The sequence below is a fragment of the Muntiacus reevesi genome, chromosome 3 (genome assembly GCF_963930625.1).
Source record: "Muntiacus reevesi chromosome 3, mMunRee1.1, whole genome shotgun sequence".
Classification (NCBI taxonomy): domain Eukaryota; kingdom Metazoa; phylum Chordata; class Mammalia; order Artiodactyla; family Cervidae; genus Muntiacus; species Muntiacus reevesi.
Genome location: NC_089251.1, coordinates 197,456,925 through 197,475,687, shown reverse-complemented (window position 1 = coordinate 197,475,687; position 18,763 = coordinate 197,456,925). Strand labels below are relative to the sequence as shown.

At 38.9% G+C, this 18,763-nt stretch overlaps 1 protein-coding gene across 2 annotated transcripts in view; it reads left to right on the top strand.

Moving 5' to 3' along the window:
• CNTNAP5 (contactin associated protein family member 5) overlaps positions 1-18,763 on the top strand; it is a 970,694-nt gene that overhangs the window by 240,326 nt on the left and 711,605 nt on the right. For both annotated transcript variants that reach the window (XM_065927810.1, XM_065927809.1), the window contains exon 3: positions 9,215-9,408. In XM_065927810.1, coding sequence (XP_065783882.1) covers positions 9,215-9,408 — 194 coding nt within the window. The remainder of the gene's footprint in view (positions 1-9,214; positions 9,409-18,763) is intronic.

The following is an 18,763-nucleotide window of genomic DNA, read 5'->3' as shown; positions in this document are numbered from 1 at the left end:
CACACACACTCACATACATATACACACACGTACACGCATACACACATACATACACACACATATATACACACATACACACATACACATGCACACACTCACATACATATACACACACATACACACATACACACACATATACACACACACTAACACACACGCACATACACACTCATATACATATATCACACATACACACATATACATATATACACACACATATATACACACATATACACACACACATACACACACACATATACACACACATACATATACACACACATGCACACATACACACATACACACACACACATATATACACACACATACACACACATACACATGCACACACTCACATACATACACACACACACACACATATACACACACATATACACACATATACACACACATATATACACACACACATATACACACATACACATATACACACACACATACACACACACATATACCCACACACACACATACACACACATACACAATATACACACACATATACACACATACATATACACACATATATATATATGACTTACTTTGCTGTACATCTGAAACTAACTCAACAGTGTAAACCAACTATTTGTTGTTCTTGTTTTAGCTGCTAAGTCATGTCTGACTCTTTTGTGACCCCATGGACTGTAGTCCAACAGGCTCCTCTGTCCATGAGATTTCCCAAGCAAGCATATTGTAGAGGATGGCCATTTCCTTTTCCAGAGGATCTTTACCACCCAGAGATTGAACTTGTGTCTCCTACATTGGCAAATGGATTCTCTACCACTGAGCCACAAGAGAAGCAAACCAAATATACTCCAATATCACATGAAAATTCAAGAAATAGGGCAACTCCAGATCTTCCTACTGGTTTTTACAGATTTTGAAGGCCACAGGGTGTTTGAGTTCCTAATTACTTTTCCCCCAAGAGGCTCCCTAGTCCTTAAATAAATGTGTGAATAGAAGTGTTGGCACTCTGGCCAGAGCCATCCAGCAACATCTAGGTCCTACCACACATGTCCATGGGCAACAGGATAATGCCCAGTTACCAGCCAGCTTGAAATTGCCCAGTTTCAGCCAACAGCCTTCAAGCCCCAGAAGTCCTTTCCCAGCCACCTAGCCTGTTCTACATGGAAGAGCATCACCTGCTGTGTCAAGGTGTGAAGGTTATGAGCATGCTTGTGAATGTTAATTTTACTCTTACCCACACTGTATAAAGTGTACTGTTTATAGGAGAGTCCCAGCAGAGACCTGTGTATAACATTTTGTGCCCATTTCCAGTGTGTGACATAAGTCCAGTCTCATTTCCCTCTCTGAGTTAGAAGGGCAAGTCAGTGTAGAAATGGAGGAAGTTCTGTCTTCTCTACCAGTTTTTCTGTTATGTGAGTGGAACCTAGCCTAGCATGTAAAGTTAGGTAGAAGCACCATGCTTTGCAAGGTTGAACAGGGAACTGGATCTCTTGCCTTACTTAAACCTTGCTTAGAATTCTCCCTAAGAATAGCTACTTGCTTACTTAAACATTGACCCCTGTTGAAACCTCAGGCAGGGTTGAGAAATCTGCAAAAGCTGGTTGGAGATCAGTGTCTCCAGATAGTCTGGGTAAGCTAGGCTACCCTTTCAGCCTGACTTGTTCTGTGGTAAATGGAAGTTAAAATACTATTGCTGATGGCTATAAGGATCAGTGAGACACTGAAAGAGTGAAGTGTAAATTATGTTTCTAGAGACAATTGCTATTATAAACAAGGAAGAAGGTGACATGCTCTGTCCATGTTGCTGAGAGGCCATGCAGCTGAGTGGCTAAGAACTTGGCTCTGAGTCCCAGTTTTCTGAGTTTGAATTCCCTGTTCTGCCACTGACCAGTTGTGTGATCTTGGTAAAGCTGACCAACCATTCTGGCCTGTTTTCCTTCTGTTAAGTGGGGATAGTGATACTAGTATCAACCATGCAGGCCTGGGTCATGGTTGTCAAGGGCTTACAGTTGTGCACTGAGAAAGGACTCCTACAGTCAACTAACATTGTGAGTGAGTGAACACTTCAAGGGCGTATGGAAAGGATATGGTGATCAGAAGCAAAAGGATTAATTGGTAGTGGGAAAAAAAGTTGTTCAGGCAAGAACAGAGGTGGGTATTTCTGAATTCACAAAATTTGATATTTCCTTTTTAAGTCTGACTTTAAGTTACCATCTGTTTTTAGAGGTGAGGAATTGGGGATCAAATTGGAAGAGTGTCCATCTTTAGATCCAGAGGCAATTTTATGTTGCTTTTTTGTTTGTAATCATCAAGAATAGCATGTTGGGTTTAAACTAACTTGGATCATAAAACGAATAAAGAATTCAACTCTTCTCAGTAAAATAGTCTAACTGAAACTTCAGAAACTCTTTCATCCAGTGTCTCTCAAACCACTTACCATGTCACAAATCCCTTTCTCAAGATACAGATTTCTGGGTTAGGCCCCTGCATCAGTTATCAAGGAGTGGACCAAAGAATTTGTCATCTTCACAAGCACTCCAGGTGCTTTCTGATGATGGAGCACAGTTGAGAATCGCATCCAATCTAACGTCAGGACCTGAGTTGAATCTTGAACCAGATCTCTTGAATTTCATTTACGTCTTCTCCTCTAAAGTGAAATCACACAGCATGTAGGGTATGATGCTTGGTGTGTGCTAAGAATAAACTAAGTGATAATCTTCAAATTATTCAGGATCCCATGTTCTAGACTCTATACAAATCTAAGGTGAAGTTATTTTTCCCTTAAAACTATATTTTTCCTATGAAATTTCATTAAATTCCTTTCAATTCAAAATGTAGGAATTGTGGAAATTGTAACTGCTGATTACTGATGCAGCAGCCACAATGGCAGAGCCCTGCCTAGGTTAACACCGGCAACATGCCAAGGGCAGGGTCTGTGTGTGCATTACACCTCAACCTGCAGAACAATTAAGAAGCAGGAAGCTAGTGTGGGTACAGTGTGTCTTAAGAGGAACTGCAAATAGAGTCTTCAGGCTACTCTCATCATTTGTGAAAACACATTTATTGTTTGGTGGAAGGAGCAAAACGTTTGCCATAGTAACCACAGCAACCCCGAGTGTCTGGCCTATTAGCTGTAATGCTGGGAGCATCTTCAACAGCAGGGGAAAGGCCTTGGCAATTATCACCCAGAGAGCGTCCCTCCATTTTGAGAGCTTAGGCTGAAGTTCCTGGGCTTGGAAACTACTTAACTTGATGTGTTAATGAATACTAACATCAATTATTCCAATTTGGTTAATTTGGGGAAGATTAATAAGCTACAGTTTTCTACTGTGGGCAAAAGGAAGCTGTGATTTTCTTTAGACAAATTTGAAGGAATATTTTCACTTTTACTCACTCCCCCTTTTGTTTTGTTTGGATTTGGTTTGGTTTGGGTTTGGGTCAATCTTTTGTGATTGTATTCTTTGTGAGATAGTGGGGAAAATGACTTATTTCTTCTATCACTGACATAAATTGTTATCATATATAACTATAATAAGAATACTTAGAATAAATGAAGGAAAAACACTAGACAAGGAAGTTTAATTGTGGACTCAAGGATAAAGGGAAATAGGCAAGGTTTGAGGATTTTTGTATCAAAAATTGTGATGGTCACACAGAGCTCTGTATTATACCACTGGTTCTCAGGTGACTACATATGTCCTTCATGCAATGAGCCATGTAAAAATGAGTCTTGGTTTGTGAAAGAAAGACATGCTGATAATAAAAATTAGGTTATATGCAAAAAGCATAAAAGAATAAAATTACTCATATTTTCATCTCTCAGAAGAAATCACCATACACATTTCTTTTTTATCATGCTTTAATACTGTTGAGGTGGTACAACTTATACAACCTTGCTTTTTTCACTCAAGAAGAGACAGGTCTTATGAAATGGGAGGCAGGAAAAATTGAGTTGAAATAAAGAGTAGGTTCAGAAAAATTGCAGATTTCTTGGAAAAATAATAGCTCCTCCTACTTGGGCCTCCCTGTCAGTTTTGAGAAGTTGAGAGAGGATAGAATCGATTGGGAATCATGGACATATTGGTTACTGCAAGGGTGATTGATAAAAATATCCTTCTAGAATTCTGGTTGAATGTCTCCTCCCTGTGTTTTCCTTCTTTATTGATTTTTGGGCTGTTAGAATGTTTTTCTGTTATCTAATTGTCTCAAATAGCAGTGCTAAAGTCATGAGTCCCAGGTGTTCTACAACTGCTGGATCTCAGTTTCCCCAACTATAATATAGGCATTATTCTATTTACTCCACAGGATATTCTATATGTATTAAGATAGGTTAAACTGCAGTGTCAGATAGATTTCAACATGCAATAGCTTAAAGAAAATAAGTATTTAGTTCTCGTTAATAATGTAGTTAACCTGTGATGGTGCAGGAATCTAACATCTTTCCATGCTGAGATCCTGACATCTTCTAGGTCCTTGTTGGCCCTCTATCAGTGTGAAAGGAGAAAGCAAGTGGGGAAGAGACCCGATGGCTTGGGGATGGCATATCTTCTTTCCACTCACATTTTTATCGGGGAGAACTTGTCCATAAGGCTGTAACTTGAATGGTATTGGGAGCTGAAAAGTGCAGTTAATCCATCCCCCTCCATAGTCCTATGACTACAAAAGGAGAGAATGGATGTTAGTGAATATCAGTAATATTCATGTCTAGCAAACGTATTCATGTTTGCAAACATGTTTGCAATGTATTCATGTCTAGCAACATATAGACGTATTCATGTCTAGCAAAACACTGAATAAAAGACATTCCAGAGTGAGGACTGAGCATGCTTCCTTTCTTTCTTTCCCTGCATTTGAATCTACCCAGGAGAGTGAAAAAAAAATATTATCAAACAAAAGGTTAAAAGTACCGTTGCTGAAATTTGGCCAGATTGAATCTCAGAGAATGACTTGGATGAAGTAGGAAGAAATAGCTTTATTGAAGACCCATGTTTACTGAAGGAGTCCAGACAACTAGTGCTTAGAAGACCCGAATACCCCAAAGGATTTCAGAGACAGGTTTTTAAAGTCAAGGTGAGAGGGCGGGTTCCTGTGTGGGTGATCAGCTCATGGATATTCTTCCGATTGGTTGGTGGTGAGGTAACCGTGAGTCAGCATCATCAAATTTCTGATTCTAACTGGTCTGGGGTCTGCATGGTTATGAACAGCATATCATGAACTTCTTCCATCTGGTGGGGATTTAAATATCTGCAAAACAGCTCACAGAATGTGACTCAGGCTATCTATACTGCTTGAGGAGGAACCAAAGGTCCTTGACTTTGTTTAATGGCTAAAGTGTTATTATTTGGCCTTACTTCCTGTTTTCCTTTCTTTCTGCTTTCTCATTTCTCTCATTAAATTTATTGGTCTGTAAGATTTGTCTACAGACAAATGGCAGGCAGAGGACATGTGGTGGGGAGAGTCTATTCTGAGAAGACCTTATTGGGTCCTGCTCAGTTAGAGTCATTATTGATTAGTGACTAAGTCATGCCCAGCCCTTTGTGATCCCATGGACTGCAGCACACAGGCTTCCCTGTTCTCCACTCTCTCCTAGAGTTTGCTCAAATTTGTGTCCCTTGAGTCTGTGATGTTGTCTAACCATCTCATCCTGTACTGACCCCTTTGGCTTTTGCCTTCAATCTTTCCCAGCATCAGGGTCTTTTCCAATGAGTCAGTTCTTCACATCAGGTGGCCAAAGTATTGGAGCTTCAGCTTCAGCAAGAGTCTTTTCCATGAATATTCCGGGTTGATTTCCTTTAGAATTGACTGGTTACATCTTCTTACTGCCCAAGGTACTCTCAAGAGTCTTCTACAGCACTACAGTTCAAAAGCATCAATTCTTTCATCATAGTACTAGCTAATTATTGGGACAAAATCGATTGATAACTGATAGAATATGCCTTATGGCCAGAGTAAGGTCCACTTCATGTTCTATGCCCACTTTGTTCACAAGCCCGTTCCCGGGTAGTGTCAAACTCTCTCTGCAATGAGCAGCCAGATGGGGCTCAGAAAGTTCTCAGTACCAAGAATGGGTACAATTGACTCTTCCTGAGATGGCAAGAATGTAGTCTGGGACATGACTAAAATGATTTTCAATGACATACATTGATATCAAAAGGGGTTTATTGGTTAACCCTTCTAAATTAAAAAATCCAATGAGGCAGCCAATCCAATGCCGTGAGCAAGGTTCTTAACAAAAGGTTCTTATTTCTTTTTTCTTTAGTTGAAGTGTAGTTGATTAACAATGTCATGCTAGTTTCAAGTGTGCAGCATGGTGAATCAGCTATGTATCCATGTATACTCATCTTTTCTATTACAGGTTATCTCAGAACACTGAGTATAGTTCCCATGCTATATATTAATAACAGATCTTTGTTCTCATAGTACGTACCTGTTAATCCCAAACTCCTAACTTATGCATCCCCCCCTTTCCGTTTAGCAGCCATAAATTTGATTTCTATCTTGGCAGGTCTATTTCCGTTTTATATACTACATTCATTTGTAACATTTTTTTAGATTCCACATATAAACAATACCATATGTTATTTGTTTTTGTCTGGCTTACATCACTATGATAATCTCTAGGTCTGTTTGTGTTGCTGCAAATGGCATTATTCCATTCTTCTTTATGCCTCAGTAATGTTCCATTGTATATACATACCACTTCTTCTGTATTCACTATCAGTTGATGGACTCTTAGGTTGTTTACATATCTTGGTTATTGTAAATAATGCTACCATGAACTTTGGGGTGCATCCATAGCATAGACATTCTACAATAGGTTCCACTCAGGATTCAGATGCCTTGTAGACTCTTGGGTCAGTAAGAATGAATACATACTGCTTTGTTCCTATGTAAAATGAAAACAGAAAACTTAGGTCACAAGTCTTCCAAAGAAGGAAGAGATTATATGGATCGTCTGCAGAGTTCCAGCATGTCACATGATAAAATTCCAGAGCCCAGAGATTTATGTTTATATGCTGGACAGTTCCTGTGTGTCAAACACATGGACTCACAGGGAGACCCACGCTGGGACCGTCTCCTTCAAGTCTCTCTGAGACGTTGCACATGCTGTTTTCTTGGCCTTTGTTGGTCTCCCCAGCTTTGCTTCACCTTGTTTACTGGGAAAATGACCATGCTTGCTTCAGCTTGCAGCTCCACTATCACTGTCTCTTGGTCTTTCCAATCACCTACTGAGGCATGCTGTAATCTCTGCTTCTATTGAACCTTGTGTTTACTTCACTGAAAGTTTTCTTTCACATCACATTACATATTTTTGTTTGTGTGTCCCTCTCTCTCACTACCCAGCACACTCCTGATGCTCAGTGAGGATCTGTTGAATGAGTGACCACTAACTTTTCAAAGACATAGTTAATGATCATGAATCTTTGCATCCACAGAAAAATGTCTGACCCATGGCAGATTCACATCTTGTATTTGGAGAGAGCTAAGGATCAGGGAACAGAAAGGGAGGAATGAAAGAAAAAAGCAGAGAAGAGAACAAGAAAAGACCAGTCAGACACAGGATATAAGTCATGTTAAAGGTTAAGGTTGTAAAAAAAATAGAAAGTAGATCAAATAAATCCCATTAGGAATCCAGAAGAAGAAAACTATAATAATAGACAGGAAAGGGGAAAAATCATAAAGGAAACAGCATTTGAGTTGAATCTTAAACCACAAAAGAGAATTTAGTGGAAGGGGACAATGAAAATTGGGTCAAGAATGTTTTGGGCATCACTGTTTACAATAGTCAGGACATAGAAGCAGCCTAAATATGCATTGACAGATTAATGGATAAAGAAGATATGGTCTGTGCATACAAGGGAATACTACTCAGCCATAAAAAGAATGAAATAATGGCATTGCCATTTGGATGGACCTAGAGACTATCTTGCCTGGAGAATCCCAGGGATGGGGGAGCCTGGTGGGCTGCCGTCTATGGGATCGCACAGAGTCGGACACGACTGAAACGACTTAGCAGCAGCAGCAGCAGAGATTATCATTGGAGAAGGCAATGGCAGCCCACTCCAGCACTCTTGCCTGGAAAACCCCATGGATGGAGGAGCCTGGCAGGTTGCAGTCCATGGGGTCGCGAAGAGTCAGACATGACTCAGCTACTTCACTTTCACTTTTCACTTTCATGCATTGGAGAAGGAAATGGGAAACCACTCCAGTGTTCTTGCCTGGAGAATCCCAGGGATGGGGGAGCCTGGTGGGCTGCCGTGTATGGGGTCGCACAGAGTCGGACACGACTGAAGCGACTTAGCCGCAGCAGCAGTAGCAGCAGAGATTATCATAGGGCTTCCCTGGTAGCTCAGCTGGTAAAGAATCCACCTGCAATTAAGGTGACCCCAGTTCGATTTCTGGGCCAGGAAGATTCCCCTAGAGAAGGAATAGGCTACCCACTCCAGTATTTATGGTCTTCCCTGGTGTCTCAGATGGTAAAGAATCACCAGCAGTGTGGGAGACCTGGGTTCGATCCCTGGTTTGGGAAGATCCCCTGGAGGAGGGCATGGAAATTCACTCCAGTATTCTTGCCTGGAGAATCCCATGGACAGAGGAGCTTGGCAGGCTACAGTCTATAGGGTCACAAAGAGTTGGACATTACTGAGTGACTAAGCACTGCACAGCAGAGAAATTATCATACAAAGTGAAGTCAGAGAAAGATAAACGTCATACGATATCGCTAACATGTGGGATATAAAAACGTCATACAGATGAATTTATATACACAACAAAAATGGACTCACAGACATAGAAAACAGTCATGGCTTTCAAGGGAAATCATGGTGAAGGGGGATAAACCAGGAATTTGGGAACAGCATACAAATTATACAATATATAGGACCTACTGTATACCACAGGGAACTCTACTCAATATTCTGTGATAACCTAATTGATTTAACCTATAAGGGGAAATAACCTGAAAAAGAATGAACATATGTATAGCTGAATCACTTTTCTGTACTCCAGAAATGAATGCAACATTATAAATCCATTTATAACCCAATAAAAATTGTTTAAAGTACCAGTGGTTTATGAAGAGAGGTAGGACATGTTTTGGGGTTATAAAGAGGTTTTAGCTGAACACTGTATTTTTGCTTTGTTTTCTTTTGCTTTTCTCTCTGAGAGGTGGAAGTCGTGGCTCTGTGAGATGTTGCTACAGCTCTCTCTCTCTCTGATGCTATTCCAGGAACTGGCGGTTGGTCCCCAGCAGATTCCAATGCTCAGCAGTGGCTCCAGATGGACCTGGGAAACAGAGTGGAGATTACAGCAGTGGCCACGCAGGGAAGATACGGGAGCTCTGACTGGGTGACGAGCTACAGCCTGATGTTCAGTGACACAGGACGCAACTGGAAACAGTACAAGCAAGAAGACAGCATCTGGGTAGGACATCTTTTCTCATCAGCTGCATGAAAATGAGATGCGGTCATGGTAACCAGGGAACGTTTCTGTCATTTTCCTCTATGCAGATTGCCAGGATCTTGATAACTGTTGAGTGCCCATTCAGAAATAATTAGACTTTGTCTAAGTCCTATCTCCAGCATGACTCCAGTTCATAGGGAAATGAGGATATCTGTTACAAAAAGTTGAGTGTTTTCCTCTTTTTCTGGTAACTTGGGAAGTTCACTGACTGGGCCTCAGTTCTTTCTTCAATAAAAACAACTACACCACAGAAGTCTGATCACTGATGAGAAGGTACTGGCTCACTGACCATGCGTTTACTATTTATTTATTATTTGCCGAGTACGTTACGTACCTTGCAATGATGGAATTAGCTCAGTTATGTAACTCAACCAGAGCTATCCAGTTGGTGAATCTTGACCTGGGACTCCATAGCCTGGTCTGATTTTAAAGCCAGTATGTTCCCCTGCCTCTATTCAAGTTTTGAAAAGAATTTAAGAGGTTACAAATACAAAACAAATATAAATAGAATGATTTTGTGTTTATAGACAATCTTCAGCTTGGAAGTAAAGGACAGTTTGGTCCAAGTTTTACCAAAAATGTTCGTTCCACAACCCTCGGCCAAAGCTCTTGACGCCAAAGAACACGCGAAACACTGTCCCCAAATTACGAGGTGGGGAAGGGAGTTAGAGATAGAGAGCAAAAGACACCAGAGGAGGTTTCTGAAACTCATGCACTAAATAAAACGGTGTATTAGTTCATGCTGCTTTTCCTTTAGGGAAGAAAATCTCACCAGACATTTATTTTTTTCTAAATGTATGTACTTAAAATGTGACGATTTGGCAGTTGATCACATTATCTTTCCTTCTCATAATCTTCTCAGATTTCTTCCCTCTTAAATCAATCCTAATTTTACTTTCAAATTGATGTTTGCACATGCATATTTCTATACTGCTCTCATTCTTTTGGAAAAAAAGTTCTATTTTATATTCACTGTTATTTGTTAATTGCCCACTCATCACTATTCTTAATTGAAATAATAGTAAACTGTGGATTAAGATTAGTTATGGCAGACTGAATCTGGAGGCTATTATAGTAGTCATGTTTATTGTGAGTTGTTTGTCATATTATGTGGTAATATTTATACAGAACATGGATTTTTTTTCATTTTACAAATAGTCTCTTTTGGAGACTAGTCTTTTGCTTTTTTTTTTTTTCAACTTTGAAGACACCATAAATTTTACAGGTTTTTTTAAAGTTTGTTTTAGTTTGAAAAGAGAAATAAATACCCTTTCCATTTTGAAGAGCAATTTTAAGGTTTTATGTTGACTTGAGAGGACAGAAAGACATGAGGGTATTTATTTTCTTTGGCATTTTCAATCAGAACTGGTTGTTTCTCAGATTGAATTGAAGTTTTGAGGTCTTTTGTTTAAATATTTTTAAAATCCTGAGCTTCATTTCCTTTAGAATAAAATAACTTGCTTTCAGCTTATCATATGGATCAGGACGTATTTCAAGGATGAACAGTTTCTCTCGGCTTGTTTCCACAAAATCCCAAGCCCCTTAAAGATAGGGTTCTGTCTTATAGGTCCTTGCAGCCTCCATGACAATTGTTACTGGAGATCTAACATGAACTATTTTTTGGATGGTTATTGCAAGAACTGCAGAATTACCAGGACTTTCAGAATTGGAGGGAAGGAGACTGTTGCTGTCCCTCACCTCTGCCTCAAAATAGCCTTGATCTTTGGAAGGAGGCAAAAGATGCCAGGTGGGTGGATGAGAAGAGGCAGCAAACCATTGTGTGTAGTGCAGTGGTAAATTCTAGCTAAGGCCTCCCCAGAGATACTTACAATGCCTTCAGGGCACTTGGGAGAGGAGGCAGCTTCAGGACCAAATTGCCAGATGCAAATTACCAGGAGGAGAAAAGACCTGTGAAGGGACCATCACCACTCCAGTGACAGTGGGCGGGGACATCATGATGAGCCAAGCACAGTCACAAGGCTCAGATGGTGAAAAAAAAACGCATGTCCACTTGTGTCCCTACTGAGGAAACTAACAGTCACTGAACAAAAATCACACATTTCGTTTGGAAGCAAATGTCATTCTACATACAGACAAAGGTGTTGGTTCAGTATGAACATCTCTGTAAACACGAGGCACGAGGCCCGCAGAGACCCAGCCAAGGTCACATAACGAGACTTTGGCGGTGCCAGACTGCAGAACTAAGTTTGGGTCCTAAATATGCTCTATTGCCTGACTGTACTTTCTATTGCTTCTTTACTACACTTGATTTTTTTCTAATTTTCACAAAACTGATTTACTTTTCTCTCCTTAACCTTTGTCAGACCCACTGCAAAAGAAGAATGGCAACCTCTATTGTCTATTTCATGCACTACTTTTAAAATATAAAAGTGAGAAAGCACTAACACGATCTAACTGTGGTTTTTACACATTTTAAATAGTGCTCAAATTCTCTGAAACTGTATATAGGCCTTATAGAAGGCCATCAAACACTCAGAGCATTTTACCAAACATTTTACGAGCATATGTAAGATCTGAGTTGTGCCTACTATTCATTGATATTTCCAACAGATTGTATTATTGAATAAATAAGTTACCTTGAGAGTTTTTCTTTTTCTGTTTTAAATTTAAAATTATAAATCAGACTATAGACTCACGAGAGTTAATCTTGATAAACAAGATAAAAGCAATACCCAAACAAGCAAGTTTTTTAAAAAAACAAAAAAAACCAACTCTTTAAATGATTTAACTTTTCAGAAAAAAGTCAATACCCCACAACATCAATACAAAGTATTGACTTGACTAAGAATGCTGTATCACAGAAGTAGAAAATCTCTTGAATGAGACTTTCACAAGTCTTTTGAAGATCTTCAATTTTCAAATGAGATGGAGTTTGTAATGTTTATTTAAAGTTGATTTACCAAGCAATACAATTATAGCATTGTACCCCTCGGATGGAATACCAATTTACTAGTACTCAAGAGGTTTATTTTATTTTGCAAAGTTTCCTTCAGAACAAGAATCCTTGAAATATACCTGTGCAACCTACAGCAGTAAATATGCATGCTCTAAAAAATCCAATTTGTGGAATTTCTGATCTGGCACTGAATGGAATGTTGGGGAATGAGGCCACTGAGCAGCTGCTTAATGATGTATTATGATTGATGAGTAAGCCAAAGTCTCCACCTCACTAAATAATCAGATGTGAAAGTGTCTCAGGGACAAACTTAGCAAGACTTTTAGAATCTTCAATTCAGTTTAGTCTGCTTCAGTTGCTCAGTCGTATTTGACTCTTTGTGAACCCATGGACTGCAGCATGCCAGGCCTCCCTGTCCATCACCATCTCCCAGAGACCAAACTCATGTCCATGGAGTCAGTGATGCCATCCAGCCATCTCATCCTCTGTCGTCCCCCTCTCCTCCTGACCCCAATCCCTCCCAGCATCAGGGTCTTTTCCAATGAGTCAACTCTTCGAATGAGGTGGCCAAAGTATTGGAGGTTCAGCTTCAGCGTCAGTCCTTCCAATGAACACCCAGGACTGATTTCCTTTAGGATGGACTGGTTGGATCTCCTTGCAATCCAAGGGACTCTCAAGAGTCTTCTCCAACACCACAGTTCAAAAGCATCAATTTTTCAGTGCTCAGCTTTCTTCACAGTCCAACTCTCACATCCATACATGACCACTGGAAAAACCATAACCTTGACTAGATGGACCTTTGTTGGCAAAGTAATGTCTCTGCTTTTTAATATGCTATCTAGGTTGGTCATACTTTCCTTCCAAGGAGTAAGCGTCTTTTAATTTCATGGCTGCAGTCACCATCTGCAGTGATTTAGAATCACTTTTAGATTTAGATTTTTTTTTCTTTATAAAATTCTTTGTGTTTTTCTCTATTTTGAAATTTTCTTTTTTAAAATTTATTTTAATTGGAGGCTAATTACTTTACAATATTGTAGTGATTTTTGCCATACATAGACATGAATTAGCCATGGGTGTACATGTGTTCCCCATCCTGGACACCCCCTCCCACCTCCCTCCCTATCTCATTCCTCTGGGTCAACCCAGTCCACCAGCCCTGAGCACCCTGTCGCATGCATCAAACCTGGACTGGCTATCTGTTTCACATATGATAATATACATGTTTCAATGCCATCCTCTCAGAAAATCCCATGCTCACCTTCTCCCACAGAGTCCAAAAGACTGTACTATACATCTGTGTCTCTTTTACTATCTTGCATATAGGGTTATCATTACCATCTTTCTAAATTACATATATATGTGTTAGTATACTGTATTGGCGTTTTTCTTTCTGGCTTACTTCAGTCTGTATAATGGGCTCCAGTTTCATCCACCTCATTAGAACTGATTCAAATGTATTCTTTTAATGGCTGAGCAATAGTCCATTATGTATATGTACCACAGCTTCCTTATCCATTCGTCTGCTGATGGGCATCTAGGTTGCTTCCATGTCCTGGCTATTATAAACAGTGGTGCGATGAACATTGGGGTGCATGTGTCTCTTTCAGTTCTGGTTTCCTAGGTGTGTATGCCCAGCAGTGGGATTGCTGGGTCGTATGGCAGTTCTATTTCCAGTTTTAGAAGGAATCTCCACACTGTTCTCCATAGGGCTGTACTAGTTTGCATTCCCATCAACAGTGTAAGAGGGTTTCCTTTTCTCCATATCGTCTCTAGCATTTGTTTGTAGATTTTTGGATAGCAGCCATTCTGACCAGCATGAGGTGGTACCTCATTGTGATTTTGATTTACATTTCTCTGATAATGAATGATGTTGAGCATCTTTCCATGTCTTTGCTAGTCATCTGTATGTCTTCTTTGGAGAACTGTCTGTTTAGTTCTTTGGCCCATATTTTGATGGGGTCGTTTATTTTTCTGGAATTGAGCTGCAGGAGTTGCTTGTATATTTTTGAGATCAATTCTTTGTCAGTTGCTTTGTTTGCTATTATTTCCTCCCATTCTGAAGGCTGTCTTTTCACCTTGCTTATAGTTTCTTTAATTGTGCAAAATCTTTTAAGTTTAATTAGGTCCCATTTGTTTATTTTTGCTTTTATTTCAATTACTCTGGGAGGTGGGTCAGAGAGGATCCTCCTGTGATTTATGTAGGAGAGTGTTTTGCCTATGTTTTCCTCTAGGAGTTTTATAGTTTCTGGTCTCACATTTAGATCTTTAATCCATTTTGCATTTATTTTTGTGTATGGTGTTAGAAAGTGTTCTAGTTTCACTCTTTTACAAGTAGTTGACCAGTTTCCCCAGCACCACTTGTTAAAGAGATTGTCTTTTCTCCATTGTATATCCTTGCCTCCTTTATCAAAGATAAGGTGTCTATAGGTGTGTGGATTTATCTCTGGGCTTTCTATTTTGTTCCATTAATCTATATTTCTGTCTTTGTGCCAGTACTATACTGCCTTGATGACTGTAGCTTTGTAGTATAGCTTGAAAACAGGCAGGTTGATTCCTCCAGTTCCATTCTTCTTTCTCAAGATTCCTTTGGCTCTTCGAGGTTTTTTGTGTTTCCATACAAATTGTGAAATTATTTGTTCTAGTTCTGTGAAAAATACCATTGGTAGCTTGAGAGGGATTGTATTGAATCTATAGATTGCTTTGTGTGTTATACTTATTTTCACTATTATTGACTCTTCCAATCCATGAACATGGTATATTTCTCCATCTCTTTGTGTCATCTTTGATTTCTTTCATCAGTGTTTTATAGTTTTCTATGTATAGGTCTTTTGTTTCTTCAGGTAGATATAGTCCTAAGTATTTTATTCTTTTCATTGCAATGGTGAATGGAATTGTTTCCTTAATTTTCTTTCTGTTTTCTCATTGTTAGTGTATAGGAATGCAAGGGATTTCTGTGTGTTAATTTTATATCCTGCAAGTTTATTATAGTCATTGATTAGCTCTATTAATTTTCTGGTGGAGTCTTTAGGGTTTTCTATGTAGAGAATCATGTCATCTGCAAACAGTGAGAATTTTACTTCTTTTCCAATCTGGATTCCTTTCATTTCTTTTTCTTCTCTGATTGCTGTGGCCAAAACTTCCAAAACTATGTTGAATAGTAGTGGTGAGATTGGGCATCCTTGTCTTGTCCCTGATTTTGGGGAAATGCTTTCAATTTTTTACCATTGAGAGTAATGTTTGCTGTGGGTTTGTCATATATAGCTTTTATTATGCTGAGGTATGTTCTTTCTATTCCTGCTTTCTGGAGGGTTTTTATCATAAATGGATGTTGAATTTTGTCAAAGGCTTTCTCTGCATCTACTGAGATAGTCATGTGGTTTTTATCTTTCAAATTGTTAATGTGGTGCAATACATTGATTAATTTGTGGATATTAAAGAATCCTTGCATCCCTGGGTTAAAATCCACTTGCTCATGATGTATGATCTTTTTAATATGTTATTGGATTCTGTTTGCTAGAATTTTGTTAAGGATTTTTGCATCTAACTTCATCAGTGATATTGGACTATATTTTTGTTTTTTTGTGGCATCTTTGTCTAGTTTTGGTATTAGGATGATGGTGGCCTCATAGAATTAATATGGAGGTTTACCTTCCTCTGCAATTTTATGGAAGTGTTTGACTAAGATAGGTGTTAACTCTTCTCTAAGTTTTTGGTAGAATTCAACTGTGAGGCTGTGTGGTCCTGGGCTTTTGCTTGCTGGAAGATTTCTGATTACAGTTGTGATTTCCATGCTTGTGATGAGTCTGTTAAGATTTTCTATTTCTTCCTGGTTCAGGTGTGGAAAGTTATACTCTTCTAAGAATTTGTCCATTTCTTCCAAGTTGTCCATTTTATTGGCATATAGTTGCTGATAGTAGTCTCTTATGATCCTGTGTATTTTTGTGTTGTCCATTGTGATTTCTCCATTTTCATTTCTAATTTTGTTAGTTTGATTCTTCTCCCTTTGTTTCTTGATGAATCTGGCTAATGGTTTGTCAATTTTATTTATCTTCTCAAAGAACCAGCTTTGTTGATTTTTGCTATGGTCACTTTTGTTCCTTTTGCATTTATGTCTGTCCTATTTTTTTTTTAAGATTTCTTTCCTTCTTCTAACCATGGGGTTCTTCATTTCTTCCTTTTCTAGTTGCTTTAGGAGTAAAGTTAGATGATTTAGTTGACTTTTTTGTTGTTTTTTGAGGTAAGCCTGTATTGCTATGACCCTTCCCCTTGGCACTGCTTTTACAGTGTCCCATAGGTTTTGGGTTGTTATGTTTTCATTTTTATTCACTTTAATGCATATTTTGATTTCTTTTCTGCTTTCTTCTGTGATTTGTTGGTTTTGCAGAAGAGTGTTGTTTTAGCCTCCTTATGTTGGAATTTTTAATAGTTTTTTTTTCCTCCCCTGTAATTGACATCTAATCTTACTGTACTGTGGTCAGAAAAGATGCTTGGAATGATTTCAATTTTTTTGAATTTACCAAGGCTAGATTTATGGCACAGGATGTGATCTATCCTGCAGAAGGTATTGTGTGCACTTGAGAAAAAGGTGAAATTCATTGTTTTGGGGTGAAATGTCCTATAGATATCAATTAGGTCTAACTGGTCCATTGTATCATTTAAAGTTCATGCTTCCTAGTTAATTTTCTGTTTAGTTGATCTATCCATAGGTGTGAATGGGGTATTAAAGTCTCCCACTATTATTGTGTTATTGTTAATTTCCCCTTTCATACTTGTTAGCATTTGCCTTACAATATTGTCGTGTTCTTATGTTGGGTGCACATATATTTGTAATTGTTATATCTTCTTCTTGGATTGATCCTTTGATCATTATGTACTATCCTTCTTTGACTCTTTTCACATCCTTTATTTTAAAGTCTATTTTATCTGATATGAGTATTGCTACTCCTGCTTTCTTTTGGTCTCCATTTGCATGAGATATCTTTTTCCAGCCCTTCACTTTCAGTCTGTATGTGTCCCTTGTTTTGAGGTGGGTCTCTTGTAGACAGCATATATAGGGGTCTTGTTTTTTTATCCATTCAGGCAGTCTTTGTTTCTCGGTTGGGGCATTCAACCCGTTTACATTTTAGGTAATTGTTGATAAGGATGATCCCATTGCCATTTACTTTGTTGTTTTGGGTTCGAGTATATACACCCTTTCTGTGTTTCCTGTCTAGAGAAGATCCTTTAGCATTTGTTGAAGAGCTGGTTTGGTGGTGCTGAATTCTCTCAACTTTTGCTTGTCTGTAAGGCTTTTGAATTTTCCTTCATATCTGAATGAGATGCTTGCTGGGTACAGTAACCTGGGCTGTAGGTTATTCTCTTTCATCACTTTAAGTATGTCCTGCCATTCCCTTCTGGCCTGAAGAGTTTCTTTTGAAAGATCAGCTGTTATCCTTATGGGCATCACCTTGTGTGATTTGTTCTTTATCCCTTGCTGCTTTTAATATTTGTTCTTTGTGTTTGATCTTTGTTAATTTGATTAATATATATCTCGGGGTGTTTTGCCTTGGGTTTATTCTGTTTGGGACTCTCTGGGTTTCTTGGACTTGGGTGACTATTTCCTTCCCCATTTTAAGGAAGTTTTCAACTATTAATTCCTCAAGAATTTTCTCATGGCCTTTCTTTTTGTCTTCTTCTTCTGGGACTCCTATGATTCTAATGTTGGGGTGTTTAACATTGTCCCAGTAGTCCCTGAGGTTGTCCTCATTTCTTTTAATTCCTTTTTCTTTTTTCCTCTCTGCTTCATTTATTTCTACCATTCTATTTCTACCTGACTTATCCTATCTTCTGCCTCTGTTATTCTACTGTTGGTTCTCTCCAGAGTGTTTTTGATCTAACTTAATGCATTATTCATTGTTGATTGACTTTTTTGTTTCTTCTAGGTCCTTATTAAACATTTCTTGCATCTTCTCAATCCTTGTCTCCAGGCTATTTATCTGTAACTCAATTTTGTTTTCAAGATTTTGGAACATTTTTACTATCATTATTCTGAATTCTTTTTCAGGTAGACTCCCTATCTCCTCCTCTTTTGTTTGGTTTGGTGGGCATTTATCATGTTCCTTCACCTGCTGAGTATTTATCTGCCTTTTCATCTTGTTTAGATTGCTGTGTTTGGGGTGGCCTTTCTGTATTCTGGAAGTTTGTGTTTCCTCTTTATTGTGGAGGTTCCTCCCTGTGGGTGAGGTTGGACGGGTGGCTTGTCAAGGTTTCCTAGTTAGGGAAGCTTGTGTCAGTGTTCTGGTGGGTGGAGCTGGATTTCTTCTCTCTGGAGTGCAGTGGAGTGTCCAATAGTGAGTTTTGAGATGTTTATGGGTTTGGTGTGACTTTGGGCAGCCTGTATGTTGAAGCTCGGGGCTATGT